Source organism: Vulpes lagopus, chromosome 7 (genome assembly GCF_018345385.1).
Source record: "Vulpes lagopus strain Blue_001 chromosome 7, ASM1834538v1, whole genome shotgun sequence".
Taxonomy (NCBI): Eukaryota; Metazoa; Chordata; class Mammalia; order Carnivora; family Canidae; genus Vulpes; species Vulpes lagopus.
The window spans coordinates 58037438-58063315 of NC_054830.1; the positions used below are offsets into that span (position 1 = coordinate 58037438).

Consider the following 25878-nt stretch of genomic DNA (forward strand, 5'->3'; position numbering starts at 1 on the left):
GGGCTGTGGGAGGCACTCTGTGATCTCAAGAAGGTGGAGGAGCCCCTGTTTCTGCAGGAGGGTGTGATTGGCTTATTCACGGGCTGGCAGGGAAATAGATGGAGCCCACTAGTCAGGGATAATAAGGTGCCATGGTAAGAAGGGCTGTGGGCACATCAGGGTGGAACTTGGGGTTTAGGCTACTCAGAGTCCTCCTGCTTTGCCCCCATTCACAGAAGCACCTAATACTGCTAGTTTGAGGCCTCACACCACATTGAGCCAGTGATGCCTTCACACTAACTTAAGCCTTGGTGGTGACTGGGACTTCTAGGGAACAGGCACACTGCCTCCCGCCCAAGTGAAGAAGTCTCTTGACCTGAGGGCTGAGGGCCCCATGGTGAACTTATAGGGCTTCCCCATTGCAGCTAATAAAGGCAGTGGAGGGGCCTGTGTTGGGGGTGCATGGAGTGTGTGTCCCCAGGAGCGTGAGTCCAGATTTAAACCAAAGCCAGATTAATCATCCCCCTGGCCCCACTGGAGGCTCATTTGACACCTTGTAGCTTAAATAGGAGTGGTTTGAGGAGACAGTGTGTGCCTCTCAGTTCCCCTGGCTGCTTGTGGTCTCCAGGGGAGGTGGGATTTTATTTATTGAGTCCTTCCTGTAAGGCCAGCACTATGTATCCTGAGAAGCAAAATGAGGGTCTGGCCATGATTTGTAATGTTGGAACACCAAGGAGGACAAGTGGTGTCCCAGGGAGGCCTTGCATTGTGGCCTTACTGCATGTGGGGACCATCTGTGATTTTGGTTTATATTTGGGGTGTCTCTGAGGCAAGAGTGCCCTGAGTTCCTTACCCTAAAAGGAACAACTCTTAGACAGTGGCCCAAGAGTTTCTAAGAGGTGCTGATGGAGCCATTTGCTGACCAGGGCATCCAGTGCTAAATGGCAGCCTAAAGCTTGGCTTCTTTTGCTGACTGTCGGGTGGGTTGTGTCCTTTATTAGGGACGTAAATATTCCACATGAGCTCCCCCCTGTAGCATGGTGCTCATACCATCCATAAAGTAGACAAACTCCATTGCAGTTCACTCAGTTGATGTCATTGGGGCTCCCTACATAGCCAAGGGGACTGGGGAGGGGTGACCTCCTCTGGTATGGTGGCATCCAGCAAGGGACTGAGGAAGAACAGGGGAGACCTCCCCCTGCAGGTGGGATAAGCCAGTGGCCTCAAGCTTGAGTCTCTCCTGCATTGAGGAGACCTCAGTAGCTATGCCTCCCAAGGCTCAATGCACAGCTGGATGTGGAGGGTCACACGCCAGTGTCTATAGGAACCTCTCTTTCCAGGAGAGCCCAGGATGTGGGCAGCATTTGTTACTTGGTTGGTGTATAGTGTAGACAAGGAGGATATTTTCTTGCATCTGAGGGCCTTGGGCACTGTATGTCCATTATGGATATGTGGTCCAGAGACTCCAGGAAGCATACGAGGAGGTTGCTAATGCTCTATCAGTGGAGTATTTGAGGGCACATGGGAATGCCTGTTGATTTTAATTGGGACAGATTCTAGAGCTTTTTGTCGGAGGTGTCCATTCAAGGCAGGCTTCTTTACAAGTGACAGCATAAACGGGCATAAGGAAAATGTGTAGATGAGGACTGTTGCCTCTGGAATCCAAAAAGCACTAAAAGATGTTGGTCTTGTATTAACTGTGTATGTGCTGAGAGTTCAGTAGCTGTTTTCTGATAGTATCATGAATGGAGTTGCCCTTGGTTGACCAAAATAATTTTCATGAATTTGCCAAGATGGCCAGCTTTGCCCTACATGTAGAGTAATGGCCCATCCTCTTTTTGTGAGCTCCTTTCTGAGTATCTGGATGTCCTTAATGAATGTGTCATGTGAGTCTCTTTGGAGGAGGACATCAGAATGTAATGTCAGATCTGTGCTCTTAGATAAAGGTGCAAATAGTTGAGAGTGTGCACACTCTGCAAAGAGTGTGCATGGAAGAGCTGGTGAGGTAGTGAGTAGCCTGGAAAAGTCTACGGTGCCCATTTGGAGTTGAAGGTCAACTGCGCCTAAGAGGCTGTTGAAATAGACACTGAGTAGAACATATTAGCCAGATCTCTAGTAGCAAAATACTGGTTGCTGATTGGGTGGAGTCAGTAATCTCAGTAATATTGGATGGGGCCTCAAGGAATGGAACCAGAGCATTGAGGCTGTGGTCATTCACTTGAAAGCACTGTATATTCTTTCCACCTTAAAGAACAGGCCAAATTTGATTTTTAAAAAGGAGAAACAGTAGCAGTCATCAACCCTTTACCAAGTAGGTCTTATATGATTAATTTCAATCCTTAAAGACCCTATGTTAGTTTATGTTGGACTATGTGAACTATTTGAGTTCAGCAGAAGGGGTTGTTTCATGGGATCCCATTTTGGCAATTTAATTTATAAGTCAGACTAGGTACCCCGAGTATCATAGAGCATTTGCCAAACACAGACTGCCCCTGACGGCACCTCCTGCTGAGGATATGGCCAGTTGGCAATAGTTCTTGGGAATGAGAGGAGATGGCAGTGGAACATGGAGCAGGCTAATACACAAGCTGGCTGGCAGTTAGCAGCCCCAGCCCAGGCAGCCGTGGCCATGACAGGAGCTGGTTGGTCAGCAGAGAGCAGCTGGAAAAAGCTGACCAGACTTGGGCTGTCCTCTTCATGATGCCAGGTATTGGTTCCCACCCTAGCATTATGGAGATGGCCAAACACATGACAAGCCAGCACTGAACAGAGGAAATCACAGAGTTTATCAGTCACATGTATTCACAGCCTGGGGGAGGAGGACACTGCCTACCACCCAGGGACACACAAGGTAGCACCGGGGAACAGAGTGAACTGCCAGGACCTTGAGGAGGCAGGCTTTGTAGTAACAATAGAATGAAGTGCCCTTGGTTCCCATGGGAAGGTGTGGTTGGCTTGTTTGACTAATTCTGTGGGATGGCGGGAACTAATACCCCGTACTGAGAGATAAGTGGGGACTATGCCTGATCTCCTTGATGAGGAGGATTTTTTTATAAATTTATTTTTTATTGGTGTTCAATTTGTCAACATATAGAATAACACCCAGTGCTCATCCCATCAAGTGCTCACCTCAGTGCCCATCACCCAGTCTCCCGCATCCCCCACCCACCTCCCCTTCCACCACCCTTAGTTCGTTTCCCAGAGTTGGGAGTCTTCCATGTTCTGTCTCCCTTTCTGATATTTCCAACTTATTTTTCCTCCTTTCCCCTTTCACTATTATTTATATTCCCCAAATGAATGAGAACATATAATGCTTGTCCTTCTCCGATTGACTTACTTCACTTAGCATAATACCCTCCAGTTCCATCCACATCAAAACAAATGCTGGGTATTTGTCATTTCTACTGGCTGAATAATATTCCATTGTATACATAAACCACATCTTCCTTATGCATTCATCTTTCGATGGACACCGAGGCTCCTTCTGCAGTTTGGCTATTGTGGACATTGCTGCTAGAAACATTGGGGTGCAGGTGTCCCGGCATTTCATTGCATCTGTATCTTTGGGGTAAATCCCCAACAGTGCAATTGCTGGGTCGTAGGGCAGCTCTAATTATAACTCTTTGACGAATCTCCACACAGTTTTCCAGAGTGGCTGCACCAGTTCACATTCCCACCAACAGTGCAAAAGGGTTCCCGTTTCTCCGCATCCTCTCCAACATTTGTGGTTTCCTGCCTTGTTAATTTTCCCCATTCTCACTGGCGTGAGTTGGTATCTCATTGTGGTTTGGATTTGTATTTCCCTGATGGCAAGTGATACGGAGCATTTTCTCATGTGCGTGTTGGCCATGTCTGTGTCTTCCTCTGTGAGATTTCTCTTCATGTATTTTACCCATTTCATGATGGGATTGTTTGTTTCTTTGCTGTGGAGTTTAATAAGCTCTTTATAGATCTTGGAAACTAACCTTTTATCTGATACGTCATTTGCAAATATCTTCTCCCATTCTGTAGGTTGTCTTTAGTTTTGCTGACTGTATCCTTTGCTGTGCAAAAGCTTCTTATCTTGATGAAGTCCCAATAGTTCATTTTTGCTTTTGTTTCTTTGCCTTTGTGGATGTATCTTGCAAGAAGTTACTGTGGCTGAGTTCAAAAAGGGTGTTGCTTGTGTTCTCCTCTAGGATTTTGATGGAATCTTGTCTCACATTAAGATCTTTCATCCATTTTGAGTTTATCTTTGTGTATGGTGCAAGGGAGTGGTCTAGTTTCATTCTTCTGCATGTGGATGTCCAATTTTCCCAGCACCATCTATTGAAGAGACTGTCTCTCTTCCAGTGGAGAGTCTTTCCTGCTTTTTTGAATATTAGTTGACCATAAAGTTCAGGGTCCACTTCTGGGTTCTCTATTCTGTTCCATTGATCTCTGTGTCTGTTTTTGTGCCAGTACCACACTGTCTTGATGACCACAGCTTTGTAGTACAGCCTGAAATCTGGCATTGTGATGCCCCCAGCTATGGTTTTCTTTTTTAAAATTCCCCTGGCTATTCGGGGTCTTTTCTGATTCCACACAAATCTTAAAATAATTTGTTCTAACTCTCTGAAGAAAGTCCATGGTATTTTGATAGGGATTGCATTAAACGTGTAAATTGTCCTGGGTAACATTGACATTTTCACAATATTAATTCTGCCAATCCATGAGCATGGAATATTTTTCCATCTCTTTGTGTCTTCCTCAATTTCTTTCAGAAGTGTTCTATAGTTTTTAGGGTATAGATCCTTTACCTCTTTGGTTAGGTTTATTCCTAGGTATCTTAATCATTTGGGTGCTTTGTAAATGGGATTGACTCCTTAATTTCTCTTTCTTCAGTCTCATTGTTAGTGTATAGAAATGCCACTGACTTCTGGGCATTGATTTTGTATCCTGCCACACTGCCAAATTGCTGTATGAGTTCTAGCAATCTTGGGGTGGAGTCTTTTGTGTTTTCTATGTAGAGTATCAAGTCATCGACGAAGAGGGACAGTTTGACTTCTTTTTTGCCAATTTGAATGCCTTTAATATCTTTTTGTTGTCTGATTGCTGAGGCTAGGACTTCCAGTACTATGTTGAATAGCAGTGGTGAGAGTGGACATCCCTGTCTTATTCCTGATCTTAGGGGAAAGGCTCCCAGTGCTTCCCCTTTGAGAATGATATTTGCTGTGGGCTTTTCGTAGATGGCTTTTAAGATGCTGAGGAAAGTTCCCTCTATCCCTACACTCTGAAGAGTTTTGATCAGGAATGGATGCTGTATTTTGTCAAATGCTTTCTCTGCATCTAATGAGAGGATCAGATGGTTCTTGGTTTTTCTCTTGCTGATATGATGAATCACATTGATTGTTTTACGAGTGTTGAACCAGCCTTGTGTCCCGGGAATAAATCCTACTTGGTCATGGTGAATAATTTTCTTAATGTGTTGTTGGATCCTATTGGCTAGTATCTTGTTGAGAATTTTTGCATCCATGTTCATCAGGGATATTGGTCTAGAATTCTCCTTTTTGGTGGGGTCTTTGTCTGGTTTTGGAATTAAGGTGGTGCTGGCCTCATAGAACGAGTTTGGAAGTATTTTGTCTCTTTCTATCTTTCTGAACAGCTTTAGTAGAATAGGTATGGTTTCTTCTTTAAACATTTGATAGAATTCCCCAGGGAAGCCATCTGGCCCTGGACTTTTGTGTCTTGGGAGGTTTTTGATGACTGCTTCAATCTCCTCCCTGGTTATCGGCCTGTTTAGGTTTTCTATTTCTTCCTGTTCCAGTTTTCGTATTTTGTGGTTTTCCAGAAATGTATCCATTTTTCTTCTAGATTGCCTAATTTATTGGTGCATAGCTGCTCATAATAAGTTTTTAAGATCATTTGTATTTCCTTGGTATTGGTGGTGATCTCTCCTTTCTCATTCATGATTTTATTAATTTGAGTCTTCTCTCTCTTCTTTTTAATAAGGCTGGCTAATGGTTTATCTCTCTTATTAATTCTTTCAAAGAACCAACTCCTGGTTTTGTTGATCTGTTCCTCAGTTCTTTTGGTCTCGATTTCATTGAGTTCTGCTCAAATCTTTATGAACTCTCTTCTGCTGGGTGTGGGATCTATTTGCTGTTTTTTCTGTAGCTCCTTTAGGTGTAAGGTTAGCTTTTATATTTGAGTTCTTTCCAGTTTTTGGATGGATGTTTTTATTGCGATGTATTTCCCCCTCAGGACTGCTTTTGCTGTATCCCAACAATTTTGAATGGCTGTATCTTCATTCTCTTTAGTTTCCATGACTCTTTTTAATTTTTACCTGATTTCCTGGTTGACCCTTTCATCTTTTAGCAGGATGGTCCTTAACCTCCACATGTTTGAAATCCTTCCAAACTTCTTCTTGTGATTTAGTTCTAATTTCAAAGCATTATGGTCTAAAAATATGCAGTGGATGATCCCAATCTTTTTGTATCAGTTAAGCTCTCATTTGTGACCCAGTATGTGGTCTATCATGGAGCAAGTTCCATGTGCAGTTGAGAAGAATGTGTATTCAGTTGTGTTTGGATTAAAATTCTGTAGATATTTGTGAAATCCATCTGGTCCAGTGTATCATTTAAAACTCTTGTTCTGGGATCCCTGGGTGGCGCTGCAGTTTAGCGCCTGCCTTTGGCCCAGGGCACGATCCTTGAGACCCGGGATCGAATCTCACATCGGGCTCCCGGTGCATGGAGCCTGCTTCTCCCTCTGCCTATTTCTCTGCCTCTCTCTCTCTCTCTCTGTGTGTGTGTGACTATCATAAATAAAAAAATTTAAAAAGAAAAACTCTTGTTCTTTGGAGAGTTTGTGCTTAGAATATATGTCGATTGTACAAAGCGCTCCATTGAAGTCACCAAGTATAAATGTCTTATTATCTTAAGTATGTCTTAACTTTGGTTATTAATTGATTGATATACTTGGCAGCTCCCTTATTTGGGGCATAAATATTCAGGATTGTTAAGTCCTCTTGTTGGATAGATTCTTGAATTATGATATAGTGCCCCTCTTCATCTCTTACTACCATCTTCAGGATAAAGTTTAGTTTATCTAACATAAGGATGGCTGCCCCTCGTTTCTTTTGAGGGCTATTTGAATGGTATATGTTTCTCCAATATTTTATTTTCAGGGTGTAGGTGTCCTTCTATCTAAAATGAGTCTCTTGTAGACAGCAAATAGATGGGTCCTGCTTTTTTATCCAGTCTGACACCCTGCGCCTTTTGATGGGGCCATTAAGCCCATTCACGTTCAGAGTTACTATTGAAAGATATGAATTTAGTGTCATCATGATACCTTTTCAGTCCCTGTTTTTGTGGATTTTTCCCTTGGACTTCCTCTATTACAGAATCTCCCTTAGTATTTCTTGGAGAACTGGTTTGGTGGTCACATATTCTTTCAGTTTCTGCCTATCTTGGAAGCTTTTTATCTCTCCTTCTCTTCTGAATGAGAGCCTTGCTGGATAAAGTATTCTTGGCTGCAGGTTCTTCTCATGTAGGACCCTGAACATATCTTGCCAGCCCTTTCTGGCCTGCCAGGTCTCTGTGGAGAGGTTTGCTGTTAATCTAATATTTCTCCCCATAAATTTAGAGATTTCTTGTCTCCAGGTACTTTAGGGACCTTCTCTTTGTCTTTGGATTTGTAAGCTTCACTATTAAATTTTGAGGTGTTGAGCAGTTTTTATTGATTTTGGGGTGGGGAATCTCTATTTCCTGGATCTGAATGCCTGTTTCCCTTCCCAGATTAGGAAAGTTTTCAGCTATGAAATACGTACAAATACATATTCTGGACCTCTGTCTCTTTTGGCGCCCTCGGGAATCCCAATTAAACATAGATTTTTCCTTTTGAGGCTGTCACTTATTTCCCTTAACTTATCCTCATGATCTTTTAATTGTTTTTTCTTTTTTTCTTTAGTTTCCCTTTTGCCATCAACTTGTCTTCTAGGTCACTCACTTGTTCTACCTCGTTAACCCTCATTGTTAGGACCTCGAGTTTGGATTGGATCTCATTTAATTGATTTTTAATTTCTGCCTCATTATATCTAAATTCTTCAGTCATGAAGTCTCTTGAGTCCTTTATGCTTTTTTTCTAGAGACACCAGTAGCTTTATACTTTTGCTTCTGAATTGGCTTTCTGACATTGAATTGTAATCCAAATTTTGTAACTCTCTGGGAGAGAGGACTGTTTCTGATTCTTTCCTTTGAGGTGAGTTTTTCCTTCTAGGCATTTTGCCCAGTGCAGAGTGGCCAAAATAAATTGTACTGGGAAAAGGAGAAAAAGAAGAGAAAAAAGAAAGAAAAAGAAAAAAAAAAATAGAAGAAGAAGATAAGAAAAAGAAAAAATGGGAGGGAAGCAAACAGAAAACAAAAAACAACGTGGAGTATCCTCTGATTCTCTATACTGTAAATCTCTCGACGTCCCCTGGGACTTTCCAGTTCTGCTTGGTCAATAACTTGCTTTTCCCCTGTCCGTCTAGCTGGTCTTCCGGGGGAGGGGCCAGCTGTGCTGATTCTCAGGTGTGAGCACTTGGGGGAGCTGCTCAGCCCCCTTCCTGGTGCAGGGCTCAGTGAAAGTTGTTTATCCTGTTTATCCTGTGAGGCCACTGTGAGGCTCAGTGGGGGTTGTTTATCCTGTGAAGCCCCGGAAGGAACAACAGTGGTGGCAGTCAGCTCTCCAGCCCTAGAGTCAGCTCCTGCAGTAACTACCAGAGCTCTCAGTCTGTAGGGACCTGGAGGCTCCGGGGCGGGGCTGCTGATCTGGTCAGCTTGGGGCAGGAGCGTCCTGGCTGTCCTGGGCCCTCCCGGCCTCTGCCCGTCGCAGGGGGAGCACTGGATCCTGGGCTGTGTCCCCCGGCGCCCTGGCCTCCACGGCCTGCACTGCTGGAATCGCGCTCTTGGCTGCAGCCCCCTCTGCGCTGAGCCGCTGCTGGAACTGCCACCTGAGCTGCTCCCCGCCCTGCTGGGCACTTTCTGCAGCCCTTTAGGGAGCTCGGCTGTGGGGTGTGGCATGCTCTCCCCCAGGGGCAGGTCCTCTCTTAGTGCCCCTGGGAGCCTGAGGGCATCCCCGCCCCTCCTGGGGTCCTGCTCCAACTCCCTGCGAGTGCCTTTTGGTCCGGGAAGATGGGTGAAGGTCCTGCTTCTCTGGGACTGGGCTTTCCTGTGCTGTGACCAGTCGCCAGGAGGCCTTAGCCCGGCTCCTCACGGGCCCCTCCCCCTTGGATGCTTTTTATTTCTTTATCCCCCACCCCTCCCGTCTTCCTACCTTGATAAAAGAGTGAACTCTTCTCACTGTGGCGTTTTTGTTCTCTCTTTAATTCTCAGGCCGAATTCATAGGTTTTCAGGATGATGTGAAAGTTATCTAGGTAATTTGGTGGGGACAGGTGACTTGGGGACCCTACTCTTCCGCCATCTTGCCCCTCCTTCATATGTAGAATTTAATAAACAAAACAGATGAACATAGAGGAAGTCAGGGAAAAATAAAATGAGACAAAATCAGAGAAGGAGACAAATCATAAGAGACTCTTAACCATAGGAAACAAACTGAGGGTAGCTGGAGGGGTGGTATGTGGAGGATGGGGTAACTAGGTGATAGGCATTAAGGAGGGCATGTGATGGAATGAGCACTGGGTGTTGTATGAGACTGATGAATCACTGACTTCTACCTTTGAAACCAATAATATAGTGTATGTTAATTAACTAAATTTTAAAGAAAAGAAATATACCATTTCTCTCTGCCTTCTACTGGTTCAGACTCTTGTTTGAACACATCGACCCATACCACAGATGGTGGGGAGCAGCAGATGAGAGAAGAGCAAGGAGCCAACCGCAGGGAGAGGTGGAAGCAGTCTGCACCCCATGTCAGAGCTTAGTCCTGCCTCTGATCCTGATGGAGTGTGATCTTGGGCAAACCCTCTCAGAGCCTTTGACTTCTCATTTGCAAAAACAGAAGGTTGTTCTTCCTGGTGAACATCCTAGAGATATTTTGCAATTTTGGTGATAGATTGAACGTGAAATGATTTAACATGAATGGATATTGGGAAGCACAGATGGCTATATAAGAGAATGAAAATCTTTCATTCGTTCATTCATTCATTTGCAGATCTTGGTGCCGTGTTTGGTTGGCTGGTCCTCACCTCTGCTCCTATTCCTTGGGTTTCCTTCAGAGCATTTACCACAGGTCATAATTACATTTTTATTTTTATGATTAGCTGCCACACTGAAAGGCTCTATGCATGTGTCTTTCAGCTAACAGATGTACCATGACACTTAGACCAAGAGTCTGGCAAACATAAGGCCCCCAGTACTCATTGTGGAATTAATGATGAATACCTTCGCTTGCTCTGAAGTTTGTGGCTGTGTGTCAGCCAGACTCTTTTGCAAGAGGAGCGCACTCCAGGAAGGGAGAGTCAATGTGTGTGCATTTCATGCTGCATCCGGGAAATGTAGACTTGTCCTCAGAGGTCTTCAGAAAAAGAGCTTTGGAAATTCTGGTGGAGATGTTGGGCTCTGGCCAGGAAACTGGGATGGCCTCAAATATGGTAAGGCATCTCACTTGGCCATAAGGTTTGGTGGGAGTTTGGCCTGAGCAGTGTGTGGAACCTGTAGAAGGAGCAGTATGAACATAGGCACAGCCCACGTGAATGTCCACGGGAAGTTCCTTCTAGGGAGTGTGGTTTGTGACCATGTTCTAGAAAGAGAGGGCTGAAATGGATGCTTCCCTCCTCCCCAATTGTGAAGAACCTTGAAATGTCTGACCACAGAATCTCAACTTCTCAGGTAATGAATTGACAGCTCTTAAGAATATTTGGGAAAGCAGGTGACTTGGAGATGTAATATAAAATGTTAATGTGAAGAACATGTGTTACTTCTGGTGGAAGATGGGTTAGGAAGTAGTAAAGACCCTGGTGAAGGTGGTGTTCATGTGCTGGAGAGGAGGGGATACACATGGGAGAGACAAGGGGACAGGCAGATTAGATGTGGGGTTGAGATGGTTGGGGGATGTGTGATCGGAGTGGGGTTTGGGTTTCTGGCAGAACGATTCATTGAGGCAGGAGGCTTGGGAGAGGGGTTGGAAAGAATGATCATGGAAGATTGATCGAGTTACGTGGGGGTTACATGGAGCTTGAAAGTTCAGGGGAGGCTTGGAAGTTGTTAGTTTATCTGAGATGAGAAAAGTAAAGAGTGGGGATGAGGCTCCCGAGATGTCCCCGTGACCTATTGCTACACAGTATATCCACACTCAAATTTAGTGGCTTTTTAAAAGCCAGTTGGATCATGAATCTACAGTTTGGATAGGGCTCTGTGAGAATGGATGTCTGCTCAGTCACAGAATCTGCTTGGTTGACTTGCTACGCATTGTGCACATTGCAGTCTAGTTCAGTCACAGGACATGAAAGTTGCTGCTGGCTGTCACTTGGAATCTCAGTTGTAGGTGGCCTCTCTGTGTGACCACTTGGGTTCCTCACAGCGTGGTGTTTAGGTTTCAAGCGTGAGCATCTCAGGAAATGGGAAGTAGAGACTCAGTTTCTCAAGAATCGGTCTTGGCATGGTGTCTCTTCTGCTCCAACTCTTCTGGAGTTGGAGAAACTCCAACTCTTGATGGGAGGAAAGTCCAAGATGGTTAGAGCTCATTATCTGGCTCCAAGGAAGGGCTTAAAAGTATCTGTTGAATGAATGAGTAGATGAATTGTGTAAGGATAGGTGCAGAGAGGAGCAGTATCTGGCATTTGAGGGAGATAATTGTTGGACAAGTTTGGCTGTAGTTGTGAGGAGGTGGGTAGGGTTGGGGAAGTCAGGAGGATCTAGATTGATGAAGACCATGAACTCCAGGCTAAGGGGATGGGACCTGAGTGTGGGTTAGACTGTTCAACAGAGGGTAGCCACCTGAGTTGCCCAAGAGGAACAGGAGCAGAAGTTGAGGCCTAGATCAGGGCCTGGTCTAGGTGAAGTCCCATGGGGTCAGTAGGTGAGTGTGCTTCTGACCTCAGGCCTCGTTTGGCTGTGGCCTTGATCCTTGTTCCAGCCAGCCCTCAGGCCTGACAATTCGTCCCTGGTACCTGTGGAATGAATGCACAGGGCACACTCAACAGTAGATAGAATCCCTGGCAGCAGAGGTGACATCCCAGCTAGTTCTCTGGGTTGGGGGAGCCAGTGGAGAATTAGGGCTGGTCTAACCTTTGTAGTGGATGAGAATGGTGGGGTCCCTTTTGAAGCATGTTTATAAGCCTTCTGGGCCGGTGGGAAAGAACAGGGCTGCATTTACTCTGTGAATGTATCTTCCTATGGCCATGAGCCTTTGGACTCTGAAGTCATGGGGATTGCAGGACATGGCTTCTTTCTTGGGTGCCTCCAGCCCTCTGGACCTTAAAGAATGAAACTCCTCAGGGGACGGTAGGAGTGTGTCCTTTATGGAGATTTCTCCAGGCCCTTCTCTGCCAAGCGTAGAAGCAGCCTGGGTTGCATGTACAGAGGTGGGCAGGATTCTTTGTGGCCCTCACCAAGGCCAGGCCTCCTGCAGCTCTATCTCCCTGGGTCCAGCCCAAGTCAGTGTGGGCTGGATGGCTGGATGCTGTCAAGGTCACTGGGAGAGACTTTGAGCCTCCTCACAACAGTCCAGCTGAGGGAGGTCCCGGCTGACACGGCAACCACTCTGAGCAGAACCTGATCTGAGGGAGTGGACAGAAAGCAGGAGCTCGCCAAGGCCCCGACTGAAGCTCTGAGTCACACTGGCCTTTGTTCCTTGCTTGCTCTCGCCCTTGGCTGAGGGGCAGTCGGGGAGCCTTCTGCCAGCTCAGAGCACTGGCAATGTTACCTGTGTGGACCTCTTAGGAAACGTACCCTGGTGTGGGCAAGGAGGACAGAGGATAGACTTGGACATCTTGCTCCTGCAGATGTGGTCGCAGCCTGACCATGGTGGTCACCCAGCTGAATCTGGAGTTTCGCTTCCAGGGCCAGAAGCTGCGAGGCTTCAGCTGTGAACTCACCCGTTCCCCCCATGGAGTCTTCCCTGAGACCATCTTCACTATCATTTGCCAGATTGTGGTGCCCATTCTACTCTCCGGCTTGGGCATGTTGACAGCCGGCCTGGTGATGAACACCATCCAAGTGCGTACTGGGCATATGAGGGCCAGCTCAGGGCCCTGGGTGGAGGGTGAGGAGAACCAGGCTCCCTGGGCATCACAGATAGGACTGGCCAGTGGACAGCAGAGGCTCTGAGTGGGGCTGCAGCCCTGAGCCTGGCCTGATGTCCAGGAGTCCCGCAATGGTGCCCGCCGCAGGTTCAGTAGCCTCCAGTAGCCTTGGGGAGGTTCAGATGCCATTTGCTCACTCCCTGAGAAAATTCGTTAGCCTCCCCCTCATCAGCTTCCCCAGCTATAGATGGGGTTAACGAATGCACCTGCATCATAGGGTTGTGAGGGTGGGCACTGTTCCCTCCAGCTACCCCCATCTCTATGGGGCTCTTCATGGGAGGGGGACAAGGTCTGGAGCCTGGGCTGGGGTCCAGGCAAGCCTGGGGATGTGGTGATCTCTGTTGGGTGGAGGCATTTGTGGGGAGGCCTCCAAGTGAGCATACACTTCACTTCTCCTGGTCTGCTTATGCCCTGGGGTTGGCTCAGGTGATGCTGTCTGAATCATCGAGGGTTGGCTCTGTTTGCCTAAACATCTTTATAGAATTAGTTTGTGATTCCAGAAAAACTAGACAATAAATGTAAGTGAAGAAGTGAGGGTGCCCATGATCTCTATCAACATTGTGGTGTGTATCTGTCAAGAAAGTATGGCATCATACTATATGATATGCTTTTTAGTCAGTGAAATTAAATTTAAATTTCATTTTGGAGGCCCTGGGGACATCTCAGCTAGTGTGTGCCTTCCTCAGTTAAACCCATATCTCCTTCCCGATGACCACTCAGCATTCCCTGTGCACCTGTCTCTGAGGTGGAAAGGGATACTCAGCACCCACCTGTCCCCTGGCCTCTGGATGAGGCTCATGATACCTCCTGGGTGACCTCTGCTTGCACAGCTCAGCAGATGGTGCTCCTCCGTCCTGGGGCTGGGGCAGCTTGCTGTCAGCATTCATTTGGGCTTGCAGCCTAGATACTCATCTCTCCCACCTCAGAGCTTCATCCCTTGAGCTGCTCCAGTAGTCTCACCCCTTCCCTAAGACCCTTCTGTGGATCCTGGGGAGAAAGGCTCTGCTCTGGGTCTCTCCTTTTTTGACCTTCCATGACCTCCTTGTGGAGCATGGGTTCAAGCCCCTCCAACCACCTTGCATTTCCCTTACTTGCTACGGCTGGGAAACTATTGATCAATCAGTTGAAGGATCTTGGTAGAGCCTAGAAGATGTGGTGGCATGTGAGGGGAAGATGGGCTTGGGATGATACGTGGCCAACAGTAGAGGTGGCACAGAAGGCCAGTCTAGGAAGAAGTCCAGCTGGAGGGCGGAACGCCTCTCTGGGCCTGTGTGTCTAGCGTGCACAAGAAGGGGTGTCTTGGGCTCAGGCCCAGAGCAGACTGGGGGAAGATTGCAATTTCAGTTCTTGAGCCATCCAGCATCAGGAGGCCCAGCAGCTGAGAGAAACAGAAAACAGCCCCGGAAGACACTGCTCATTCCTTCTCCCCACTTTGCAAACGTGCAGTGACTTCCGGGCAGTGAAATTCAAGGGCACTCAAGTTTGTGTGGCTCCTGCCTGTGCACCACAACCACCCTGCTCACAGCCGCTCAGTGGTGCAGGAAGCAGCCTTGCCAGTGCCGCTCCCCAAGGGAGGCCACAGCACAGGAGGGTGACCTGCCCCAGCTGCACCCAGGCTCTGCATGCTGGGGCCTTGGGGTGTGTGAGTCTGCATCAAGCACGACCGCCTGGCAAGTGCGCCGTATGGCCGCCCCTGGCACAGTGGGCTGGCCCCAAGGCCACGGTGCAGGTGCTGGCTTGACCTCTAGACTTGGGGCCAGGGGTCTCTGTTTATAGGGTCTGGGTTCAGTCTCTAGTGGGGCCCAGGGATTGAGACCCAGTAAGTGGCCAGAGTAGCAGTTCATTTTTATTTTTCAAAAAATTATTTTTCTGTTACACAAGGAAAGTACAAATGTTTCTCTTTTTTATAAAATAAATATTGCAGTTGAAGTTAAGCCCTCAGTCTCCATTTTTTCCTGGAGGAAGCCTCTGTTATCAGGTCATGTGTGTCCTTCAGACTTTATCAGGGTTATGTGAGTGAGCATGCACCCAGAGGCAGTGACTGTGGTTTTAACTGTTAGAGTCAGAGAGGATTCAGACAGGATGCCTGCTTTGTAGCACAGAGTATGTTAGGTGAATTCATTCATTCATCTGGTTCCTCATTTACTCACTCAGCATATTGTGTTGAATTCTGTGCCAGCTGCTCTTGGGCCTTGGGGGTGTCGCAGTGAGCAGAAACAGACCTGTCCCTGCCTTCCTGGCATTTGTAGCCTCGCGGGTGAGGCAGGTGCTCATTGGATCATCCCACAAAGGAGTATAAGGGAGCAGAGGCAGTGAGCCAAGAAAGAGGAAACAATTCATTCTTCCCAGAGGGGTCAGAGAATCTGTGATCAACAAGACAAGGGAGTTGGACCTTAAAGGACAATATAACAGTTTCTAGGATGATGTGAGAGGTAGCAAACGTTCCAAGCAAAGGGAACTCTGTGTGCAGAGATACAGATGAATGAGGGGGCATTTGCAAGGAGTGAGGAAGATCAAGTGGCCATGGTCATGGGTGGGGTCCCAGAGGTTCCCAGAGGGGTCAGAGAATCTGTGATCAACAAGACAAGGGAGTTGGACCTTAAAGGACAATATAACAGTTTCTAGGATGATGTGAGAGGTAGCAAACGTTCCAAGCAAAGGGAACTCTGTGTGCAGAGATACAGATGAATGAGGGGGCATTTGCAAGGAGTGAGGAAGATCAAGTGGCCATGGTCATGGGTGCTCTGGACAGGTGGGGAGGGGACCTATCTGCTCTGCTCAGGCTGTACGCGTAGTACAGACAGTCTTTTGGTTATTGGTGAGGCTTCTGTGGCAGGGGATGCTGAGAGAGGGGGGTTATTTTTACTTCTGAGTTGGTCTTGTGTGTTGGCCCAACAGAGAGTGTTTCAGAGCAGGCCAGCTTGCTAGAGGTGGGAGGAGGCTTGGGGTAGAGGATGCCAGCCTCAGGGGAGGCCAGAGCCCAGGCAGGGAGGCCTGCACCAGGAACTGGATGGCAAACTGACCTGTCTGGACAGGATATGGTGCATTGATAGGACAGTTGCACAGGGCACTGGGGCCGGATACTTCTGGGAGACCGGGAGGCTGCCAACAGACAGTAGGAGCACCTCCTTGCCTATGACTCGTTTCTGTTGCTGCAAACACATGGGCCACCCCAGACACACGTGTTTGCAAGGCAGCCTTGGACCCAGCTTGGCCTCCGGTTTTCCCAGCTGCTGAAGGCCAGAGAAAGAATGGGGCTCTCCTGAGGCCCACTGGTGCTCTTCACTGAATAGTATTAAGAAAATTCCATGGCTTTTTAATTCTGTGTTTAATTTAAACCCATTTAAGAAACTACTTGGTCTGACAAATGCAAAGGAACTTGCCACAACTTCTTTGAAGAAATTTGGAAGATGTGCCAACATGTGTATTCGGATTGATCTTATTTCTTTCCTCACCAGCACTGGCCCGTGTTTGTGGAGGTTAAAGACCTGTTGACATTGGTGCCACCCCTGGTGGGCCTGAAGGGGAACCTGGAAATGACACTGGCATCACGACTCTCCACAGCTGTAAGTAGACACCTGAGCGTCTAGGCCACCTGTCTCCTGGGGTTGGCCACTGAGCACCTGCCAGTCTCGCCTTGTAGCTCATTAGTGGGTGGGTTGTACTTTCTGGAAACACCAGTATCATGAAGGTTTGTTCTATCACGATGCTCCATCTGGTCACTCCTCCTGGCCTGCCATCCTGTTTTTCCATGGCCCAGCTAAACTGCTGACAAGGGCTGGACCCAGCCCTGTGTGCCACTGATTTAACCCAGTGCCGGGGCTGCTCTGTGTCCCTGAGCCCAGCTCCACACACACATACAAGCTGTAATGAGCAGCACAGGCTTACTGGAGGGTTTGGGAGAGGAGATGGAGGATTTGGATCACCATACTGCCCACCTCGGTTAGAGGATTTTATTCTCTAGAATGGCTTCTTGAATGTTCCATCAGCAGAGGGGTCTGTGGTTCACACTCTTCCTCTCGTGGTCACTCCTTCACCTCTTGTGGCTACCCTGGGAACTGAAAGTCTTCTTCCATTATGTAGAATGGTCTCTCCCCTTCTATGAAGCCCATCTCACATCCAGTATGTGCATGGTACCTGTGGCAAGAGGAGGTGTAGTATACACAAGAGAAGGAAAGATGAGTGATAGAGCTGGAATAGTGCAGGCAAGGGGCAGAGGCTGCCTGAGAAGTGGGTGAGGGACAGTCAGCTGGACAGTGGCCCCTGAGGAACCACACCCTCATCCATGGGGCCTGTGCCATGTGTCCATTCTCATGTGGACAGGGTCTTTGCAGGTGTGGTTAAGTGAAGGACCTTGGCCTGGGAGATGACCCTGGATTATCCAGGTGGGCTCCAGTGTCATCACAAGGGAGAGGAAGACAGGGGAGTTTCAGAAGAAAAAGTCATGTGAGGGATGCCAAGTCAGAGTATATGCTAGGCCACTGGATTTGAAGACAGAGGAAGAGCCAGGAAATGTAGTGCTACCTGCTAGGGAGGGAAAGAAACAGATTCCTCCCTAGAGCTTCCAGGGGAGTGAGGCCCTGTTGACACCTTGATGTTTGCCCCAGAAGGCTCATTTCAGACTCTGGGCCTCCAGAACTATAGGAGAATGCATTTGTTGTTTCAAACCATGAAATTTGTGATAATTTGTTACAATAGTAATAGGGAATTAATGCGTAGGGCTGGATCATTTCTAGCCTCATAGGACATTGAAATGTTTTAAGCAGCAGATAACATGATGCAGACACACACATGTATGATTACGTTGGTAAGTGTTTGAGAGGGAAGAAGTGTTGATTGCCATCTCTTCAGTTAAAGTATAACATTTTTATTTCATGATGCTTCCCTACATGTTAAACATTCTCTACGATGATCAAATCTTAGTTGTAATTTGTTTAAAATACATCAAACGGGGAGGGCAAAGACAACTGGTAGTATAATTCATTACAGGCGTCTGTCCAAGGAGAATACCATTATCATTGCAGTAGAACCTTTGAAGGTACTCCACACCCATTCTTTATTTTTGTTTAATTTTCTGTATTAGGTATAAATTAATAAAATAGAAACTCACAAATATTAAGTGTACAGGTCATTGGCTTTTGACAGATCTGTGTCCCTGTGTAAGTACCACCCCAGTCGAGATCTAGAACATTTCCTTCTCCTCAGGAGAGGTCTCTTGACATACTCTGTCCAGCCTCTCCTGCCATTCTGTCCTGGCAACTGTGATCCAGCTCCAGTCTCCTTAGATAAGTTTTGATTTCAATGAGCATTCATGATTTTAAAAAAATATTCTTAGAGCAACTTGAAGTACCAGAATTTTTTATATTGTTTTATATTTACTTTGTTTTATTTACGTTGTTTTATTGTTCCAGAACCTATGTTGTTCTGGATGTTTTAGGTAATGTAATAAATAAAGAAGTAAGAGCCTTGAATATTGAGAAGGAGGAAAAAACTCATTATTTTCTATAGATTTTGCCACGTTGGAAAAATCTAAGCAAATCAACTAGAAAACTATTAAACTAACAAGCTCCATAAAGTGATCTGGTTTCAAAATATCTGAATGAAATTTTAAAAATATATGTATCGACATACATAAATGTGTATCTGTGTATTCCTGTATACACTAGAAATAATCATTTATAAAATACAGTTAGAAAAGAGGTATCTTTCCAGCCATTAACTAATTTTAAAATATCTTCAGACTGAAGCCTCAGAAATGTTCAGGACTTATACAAATAAAACAGCAATACTTTACAAGGGAAATATAAATTTGGAGAGAGAGAGAGATCAAGTTCCTGAATGGGAAAAGTCAATGCTGTAAAGTTACCAATTTTCCTTGTTTTAGTTTATAAAATTAGTGCTGTTGCTATAAGTATGCCAGAGGGAATTAGGAGAACAATAGTATTTTAAAATTGACAATATTATTTTAAAGATGATCTGGATACATATGTGAGTGAGAATAGCCAAGGAAATATTAAAAGGAAAAGAGAAAGAATACTGATTTCCGCATTTATTTAGTTTTATTTTTTCCAATTTTTAAAAATAAATTTATTTTTTATTGGTGTTCGATTTGCCAACATATAGAATAACACCCAGTGCTCATCCCGCCAAGTGCCCACCTCAGTGCCCATCACCCAGTCACCCCCACCCCCGGTCCACCTCCCTTTCCACTACCCCTAGGTTCCAGAGTTAGGAGTCTTTCATATTCTGTTTCCCTTTCTGATATTTCTCACTCATTTTTTCTCCTTTCCCCCTTTTTCCTTTTTTTTTTAAATAATAAATTTATTTTTTATTGGTGTTCAATTTGCCAACATACAGAGTAACACCCAGTGCTCATCCCGTCAAGTGCCCCCCTCAGTGCCCGTCACCCATTCACCACCACCCCCCCCCCGCCCTCCTACTCTTCCACCACCCCTAGTTTGTTTCCCAGAGTTAGGAGTCTTTATGTTCTGTCTCCCTTTCTGATATTTCCCACACATTTCTTCTCCCTTCCCTTATATTCCCTTTCACTATTTTTTATATTCCACAAATGAATGAGACCATATAATGTTTGTCCTTCTCCGATTGACTTATTTCACTCAGCATAATACCCTCCAGTTCTATCCACGTTGAAGCAAATGGTGGGTATTTGTCATTTCTAATGGCTGAGGAATATTCCATTGTATACATAAACCACATCTTCCTTATGCATTCATCTTTCCATGGACACCAAGGCCCCTTCCACAGTTTGGCTATTGTGGACATTGCTGCTATAAAGGTGTCCTGGAGTTTCATTGCATCTGTATCTTTGGGGTAAATCCCCAACAGTGCAATTGCTGGGTCGTAGGGCAGGTCTATTTTTAACTCTTTGAGGAACCTCCACACAGTTTTCCAGAGGGGCTGCACCAGTTCACATTCCCACCAACAGTGCAGGAGGGCTCCCCTTTCTCCACATCCTCTCCAACATTTGTGGTTTCCTGCCTTGTTAATTTTCCCCATTCTCACTGGCGTGAGGTGGTATCTCATTGTGGTTTGGATTTGTATTTCCCTGATGGCAAGTGATGCAGAGCATTTTCTCATGTGCGTGTTGGCCATGTCCATGTCTTCCTCTGTGAAATTTCTCTTCATGTCTTTTGCCCATTTCATGATTGGATTGTTTGTTTCTTTGAATTTAAGAAGTTCTTTATAGATCTTGGAAACTAGCCCTTTATCTGATACGTCATTTGCAAATATCTTCTCCCATTCTGTAGGTTGTCTTTTAGTTTTGTTGACTGTATCCTTTGCTGTGCAAAAGCTTCTTATCTTGATGAAGTCCCAATAGTTCATTTTTGCTTTTGTTTCTTTGCCTTTGTGGATGAATCTTGCAAGAAGTTACTGTGGCCGAGTTCAAAAAGGGTGTTGCCTGTGTTGTCCTCTAGGATTTGGATGGAATTTTGTCTCACATTAAGATCTTTCATCCATTTTGAGTTTATCTTTGTGTATGGTGCAAGAGAGTGGTCTAGTTCATTCTTCTGCATGTGGATGTCCAATTTTCCCAGCACCATCTATTGAAGAGACTGTCTTTCTTCCAGTGGATAGTCTTTCCTCCTTTTTTTTTTTTTTTAAATTTTATTATTTATTTATGATAGTCATACAGAGAGAGAGAGAGAGAGAGAGAGGCAGAGACATAGGCAGAGGGAGAAGCAGGCTCCATGCACCGGGAGCCCGACGTGGGATTCGATCCCGGGTCTCCAGGATCACGCCCTGGGCCAAAGGCAGGCGCCAAACCGCTGCGCCACCCAGGGATCCCAGTCTTTCCTCCTTTATCGAATATCAGTTGACCATAAAGTTCAGGGTCCACTTCTGAATTCTCTATTCTGTTGCACTGATCTATGTGTCTGTTTTTGTGCCAGTACCACACTGTCTTGATGACCACAGCTTTGTAGTACAACCTGAAATCTGGCATTGTGATGCCCCCAGCTATGGTTTTCTTCTTTAAAATTTCCCTGGCTATTCGGGGTCTTTTCTGGTTCCACACATGATTTCCGCATTTTAAAATGTAGTATAATGCTATAGTAATTAAACTATTTTGAAATCAGTGTCAGTTGATACTGATACACAACAACAGAACATCCAGAAATAAACTCTAATGCATACAAATATGATCAATGGAACACTGACATTTTAAACCGGTGAAAAATGATGACTTTTTAAAGATTATTTTAGAGACAGAGTGTGAGTGAGGGAAGGTGGAGAGGAAGAGGGAGAGAGAGAATACTCAAACAGAATCCCACTGAGTACAGTGCCTGAGCAGGGCTTGATCCCAGGACCCTGAGGTCATGATCTGAGTCAAAACGAAGCATTGGTCACTAAACCTCCCAAGCTACCCAGATACCCCCAAAAAGGATAAATTATTATTAAATGGTGCCAAGATCATTGGTTAATTCTTTTTTTAAATTTTATTGGATTTCGATTTGCCAACATACAGTATGACACCCAGTGCTCATCTCGTCAAATGCCCCCCCTCAATGCCCATCATCCAGTCACAACTCTTAACTCTGGGAAACGAACAATGGGTAGTGGAAGGGGAGGTGGGCAGCGGCATCATTGGTTAATTCTTTAGAACTTTTCCTTATGTCATATATCAATATGTATGTTGAGTGGATTGAATAATTTAAAGTGAAGCATGATACCAGAAAAATACACCATTATTTTTAGAATCTGGTGATAGTTTTTTAAGAAGCATAACAAATACAAAACCCATAAAGGAAAGATGATGGCCTCTTCTTTTTTTTAATTATTTTTTTTATTGGAGTTCAATTTGCCAACATAGAGCATATCACCCAGTGCTCATCCCATCAAGTGCCCCCCCTTAGTGCCCGTCACTCAGTCACTCCAACCCGCCACCCACCTCCCTTTCCACTACCCCTTGTTCGTTCCCCAGAGTTAGGAGTCTCTCACATTCTGTCTTTCTCACTGATATTTCTGATGGCCTCTTCTTAACTGAATTGGAAACAATGTAATATGGTGGCCCTAGAAAACAAAGTACCCCAAACATTAGCTTAAACAGGTGGATTGTCTCACTGTTATGAGGGGCTGCATGTCCAGATCAAGGGGTTGGCAGGGCTGCTTCCTTCTGAGGGCCATGAGGGAGGATCTGTTCCAGGCCTCTCTCCCCGCTTCTGGGGGTTTGCAGGAAATTAGCAGCATTCCTTGGCTTGTAGATGCATCACTCCCATCCCAGCCTCATCACATGGCATTCTACCTGTGTTCCTGTCTGTGTCCAGATTTCTCCTTTTTGCCAGGAGGCCAGTATTAATGGGTTGGGTGCCCATCTTACTCCAGTATGACTTTGTCTAAACTAATTACATCATTGCAACCCTACTTCCAAATAAAATCACATTTTGAGGTACTTGGGGTTAGGACCTTAACATCTTTTGAGGGATACAATTCTACAACAGTTTCCTTGCATAAATTTAAATGGGGAATAACTAACAAGGGAAGAAGTTATAATATATGAAATTAACAGTTTATATCCTCAAGTATCTAAATAGCTCTTACATATCAATATAAAGACAAACCCTTCCAGTCAAAGTAAACAAAGGACGCAAATCATAAATTCATGTTAACAAATATATAAGACTATAAATCAATAGAGAAAAAATCTGTTATACTAGTCACCAGTAGATATTCATTAACCAATACTATTTTATTGCAAATCAAGTTGGTTTAGATGTGTATGAATATGTGTGTCCACTGTTGGCAGTAGTGCGGAGTATGAGGATTGTCCAGCACTGATGTTGGCACATATAATTTGGTAGTCTTTCAGAAGAGCAATTTATAAAACCACAAATATATGTAAACCCTTTGGTTTATATCTGGTGGTTATCCTAAAGAACCTGTTGATTACCCAGAGATATCAGTATAAGGATATTCCCCAATAGCTCTTTTTTTCCTACCTTTTATTTTTAAGTGATTAGAGATTCATAGGAAGTTGCTAAGATAGTACAGAGTTGACCTTTCCCCAGTGTTTGCATCTTAACATAGTTCTAGTACATTACTGAGATGAAGAATTTGACATGGACACTTGTGCAGAGTTCCTTGTCATTCGATCACATGTAGATTTGTGTGGTCATCACTATGGTCAAGAATCGGAATTGTTTCTCCACAGCCCTTTATAGTCACAGCACCCTTCTCCCAACCTGAATACCTGGCAACCACTTGTCTGTTTTCCACCTTTAAGGTTTTGTCATCTGAGAGGGGCTTAGTGTTACTAAGGATAATGTCCTTGAGTTCCATTCAAGTGGTTTGTTATGTGTATCAGTAGATCCTTGTTTATATAGCTTAGTAGGACTCCATTCCATGGTATGGATATACCACAGTTTGTTTAACCATTCACATATTGAAGGGCATTTTGGTTGCTTCCTGTTTGGGACTATCACAAATAAAGCTGTTATGATAATTTGTGTACAGGATTTTGTGTAGTTATAAGTTTTCATTTTTCTCTGACATGAATGCCTGGGAGTGAGATAGCTGAGCAGTATGGTATTTTAGCTTTAAAAAAAAACTACCAGAAAATTTTGTCAGTTCCCCCCAGCAATTTTTTACATAACCAGTTTTTCCACATCCTTGCCAGTATTTAGTATTGTCACTATTTTTAATTTTAGCTGTTTTATTCAGTTAGCACTAATATCTCATATTGTTTCCTGAAGACTAGTGTTGTTGGAAATCTTTTCATGTGCTTATTTGCCCTTCACATATACTCTTCTGAGAAGTATTCATTCATATCTTGTCCCATTTCTAATTGGATTGTTTTTTCTATTTTTGATTCTTGAGAGTTCTTTATACATTCTATACTTGAGTCCTTTGTCAGGTGGTTTGTAAACATTTTCTCCTAGTCCATAGCTTGTCTTTTCATTTCCCATCCCAACATGGTTCATTTAAAAATTTTTTAAATTGTGATAAAGTACACATAATAGGAAATTTACCATCTTAACCATTTCTGAGAGCATTCAGTTAACTGGCATTAAGTATATTCACATTGTTGTACAACTGTCACCACCATCCATGCAAAGATTGTTGGTTTTGGAAAACTAAATATTAGTCCTATCAAACAATGATTTCTCACTCTCCCTGCCTCAGCCCCTGGCAACCACCATTCTATTCTCTGTTACTATGATTTTGGCAAGTAGCCTCTGATATAAGTGGAATAATACAGTCTTTGTCCTTTTTTTAATATGTTTATTTTTTATTGGTGCTCAACTTGCCAACATATACAATAACACCCAGTGCTCATCCCATCAAGTGCCCCGCTCAGTGACCATCACCCAGTCACCCCCACCCCATACCCACCACCCCTTCCACCCTCCCCCCTAGTTCATTTCCCAGAGTTAGGAGTCTCTCATTTTCTGTCTCCATTTCTGATATTTCCCACTTACTTTTTCTCCTTTCCCCTTTATTCCCTTTCACTATTTTTTATATTCCCCAAATGAATGAGACCATATAATGTTTGTCCTTCTCCGATTGACTTATTTCACTCAGCATAATACCCTCCAGTGCCATCCATGTCAAAGCAAATGGTGGGTATTTCTCGTTTCTAATGGCTGAGTAATATTCCATTGTATACATAGACCACATCTTCTTTATCCATTCATCTTTCAAAGGACACTGAGGCTCCTTCCACAGTTTGGCTATTGTGGACATTGCTCTTATAAACATCAGGTGCAGGTGTCCCGGCGTTTCATTGCATCTGTATCTTCGGGGTAAATCCCCAGCAGTGCAATTGCTGGGTCGTAGGGCAGGTCTATTTTTAACTCTTTGAGGAACCTCCACACAGTTTTCCAGAGGGGCTGCACCAGTTCACATTCCCACCAACGGTGCAGGAGGGTTCCCCTTTCTCCACATCCTCTCCAACATTTATGATTTCATGCTTTGTTAATTTTCCCCATTCTCGCTGGTGTGAGGTGGGATCTCATTGTGGTTTGGATTTGTATTTCCCTGATGGCAAGTGATGCAGAGCATTTTCTCATGTGTTTGTTGGCCATGTCCATGTCTTCCTCTGTGAGATTTCTCTTCATGTCTTTTGCCCATTTCATGATTGGATTGTTTGTTTCTTTGGTGCTGAGTTTAATAACTTATTTATAGATCTTGGAAACTAGCCCTTTATCTGATACGTCATTTACAAATCTCTTCTCCCATTCTGTAGATTGTCTTTTAGTTTTGTTGACTGTATCCTTTGCTGTGCAAAAGCTTCTTATCTTGATGAAGTCCCAATAGTTCATTTTTGCTTTTGTTTCTTTTGCCTTCGTGGATGTATCTTGCAAGAAGTTACTGTGGCTGAGTTCAAAAAGGGTGTTGCCTGTGTTGTCCTCTAGGATTTGGATGGAATTTTGTCTCACATTAAGATCTTTCATCCATTTTGAGTTTATCTTTGTGTCTGGTGCAAGAGAGTGGTCCAGTTTCATTCTTCTGCATGTGGCTGTCCAATTTTCCCAGCACCATTTATTGAAGAGACTGTCTTTCTTCCGGTGGAGAGTCTGTCCTCCTTTATCGAATATTAGTTGACCATAAAGTTCAGGGTCCACTTATAGGTTCTCAATTCTGTTCCATTGATCTATGTGTCTGTTTTTGTGCCAGTACCACACTGTCTTGACCACAGCTTTGTAGTACAACCTGAAATCTGGCATTGTGATGCCCC

At 44.8% G+C, this 25878-nt stretch overlaps 1 protein-coding gene across 5 annotated transcripts in view; it reads left to right on the plus strand.

Annotated features, from left to right (window-relative positions):
• The window catches only part of SLC41A3 (solute carrier family 41 member 3), a 94542-nt gene that overhangs the window by 31097 nt on the left and 37567 nt on the right, over positions 1-25878 (plus strand). For 4 of the 5 annotated variants that reach the window (XM_041764149.1, XM_041764150.1, XM_041764152.1 and 1 more), the window contains one exon: positions 16643-16750. In XM_041764149.1, coding sequence (XP_041620083.1) covers positions 16643-16750 — 108 coding nt within the window. Of the gene's footprint in view, positions 1-12888; positions 13099-16642; positions 16751-25878 lie in introns of those variants that run through there. The other variant, XM_041764154.1, reaches the window with a different exon arrangement.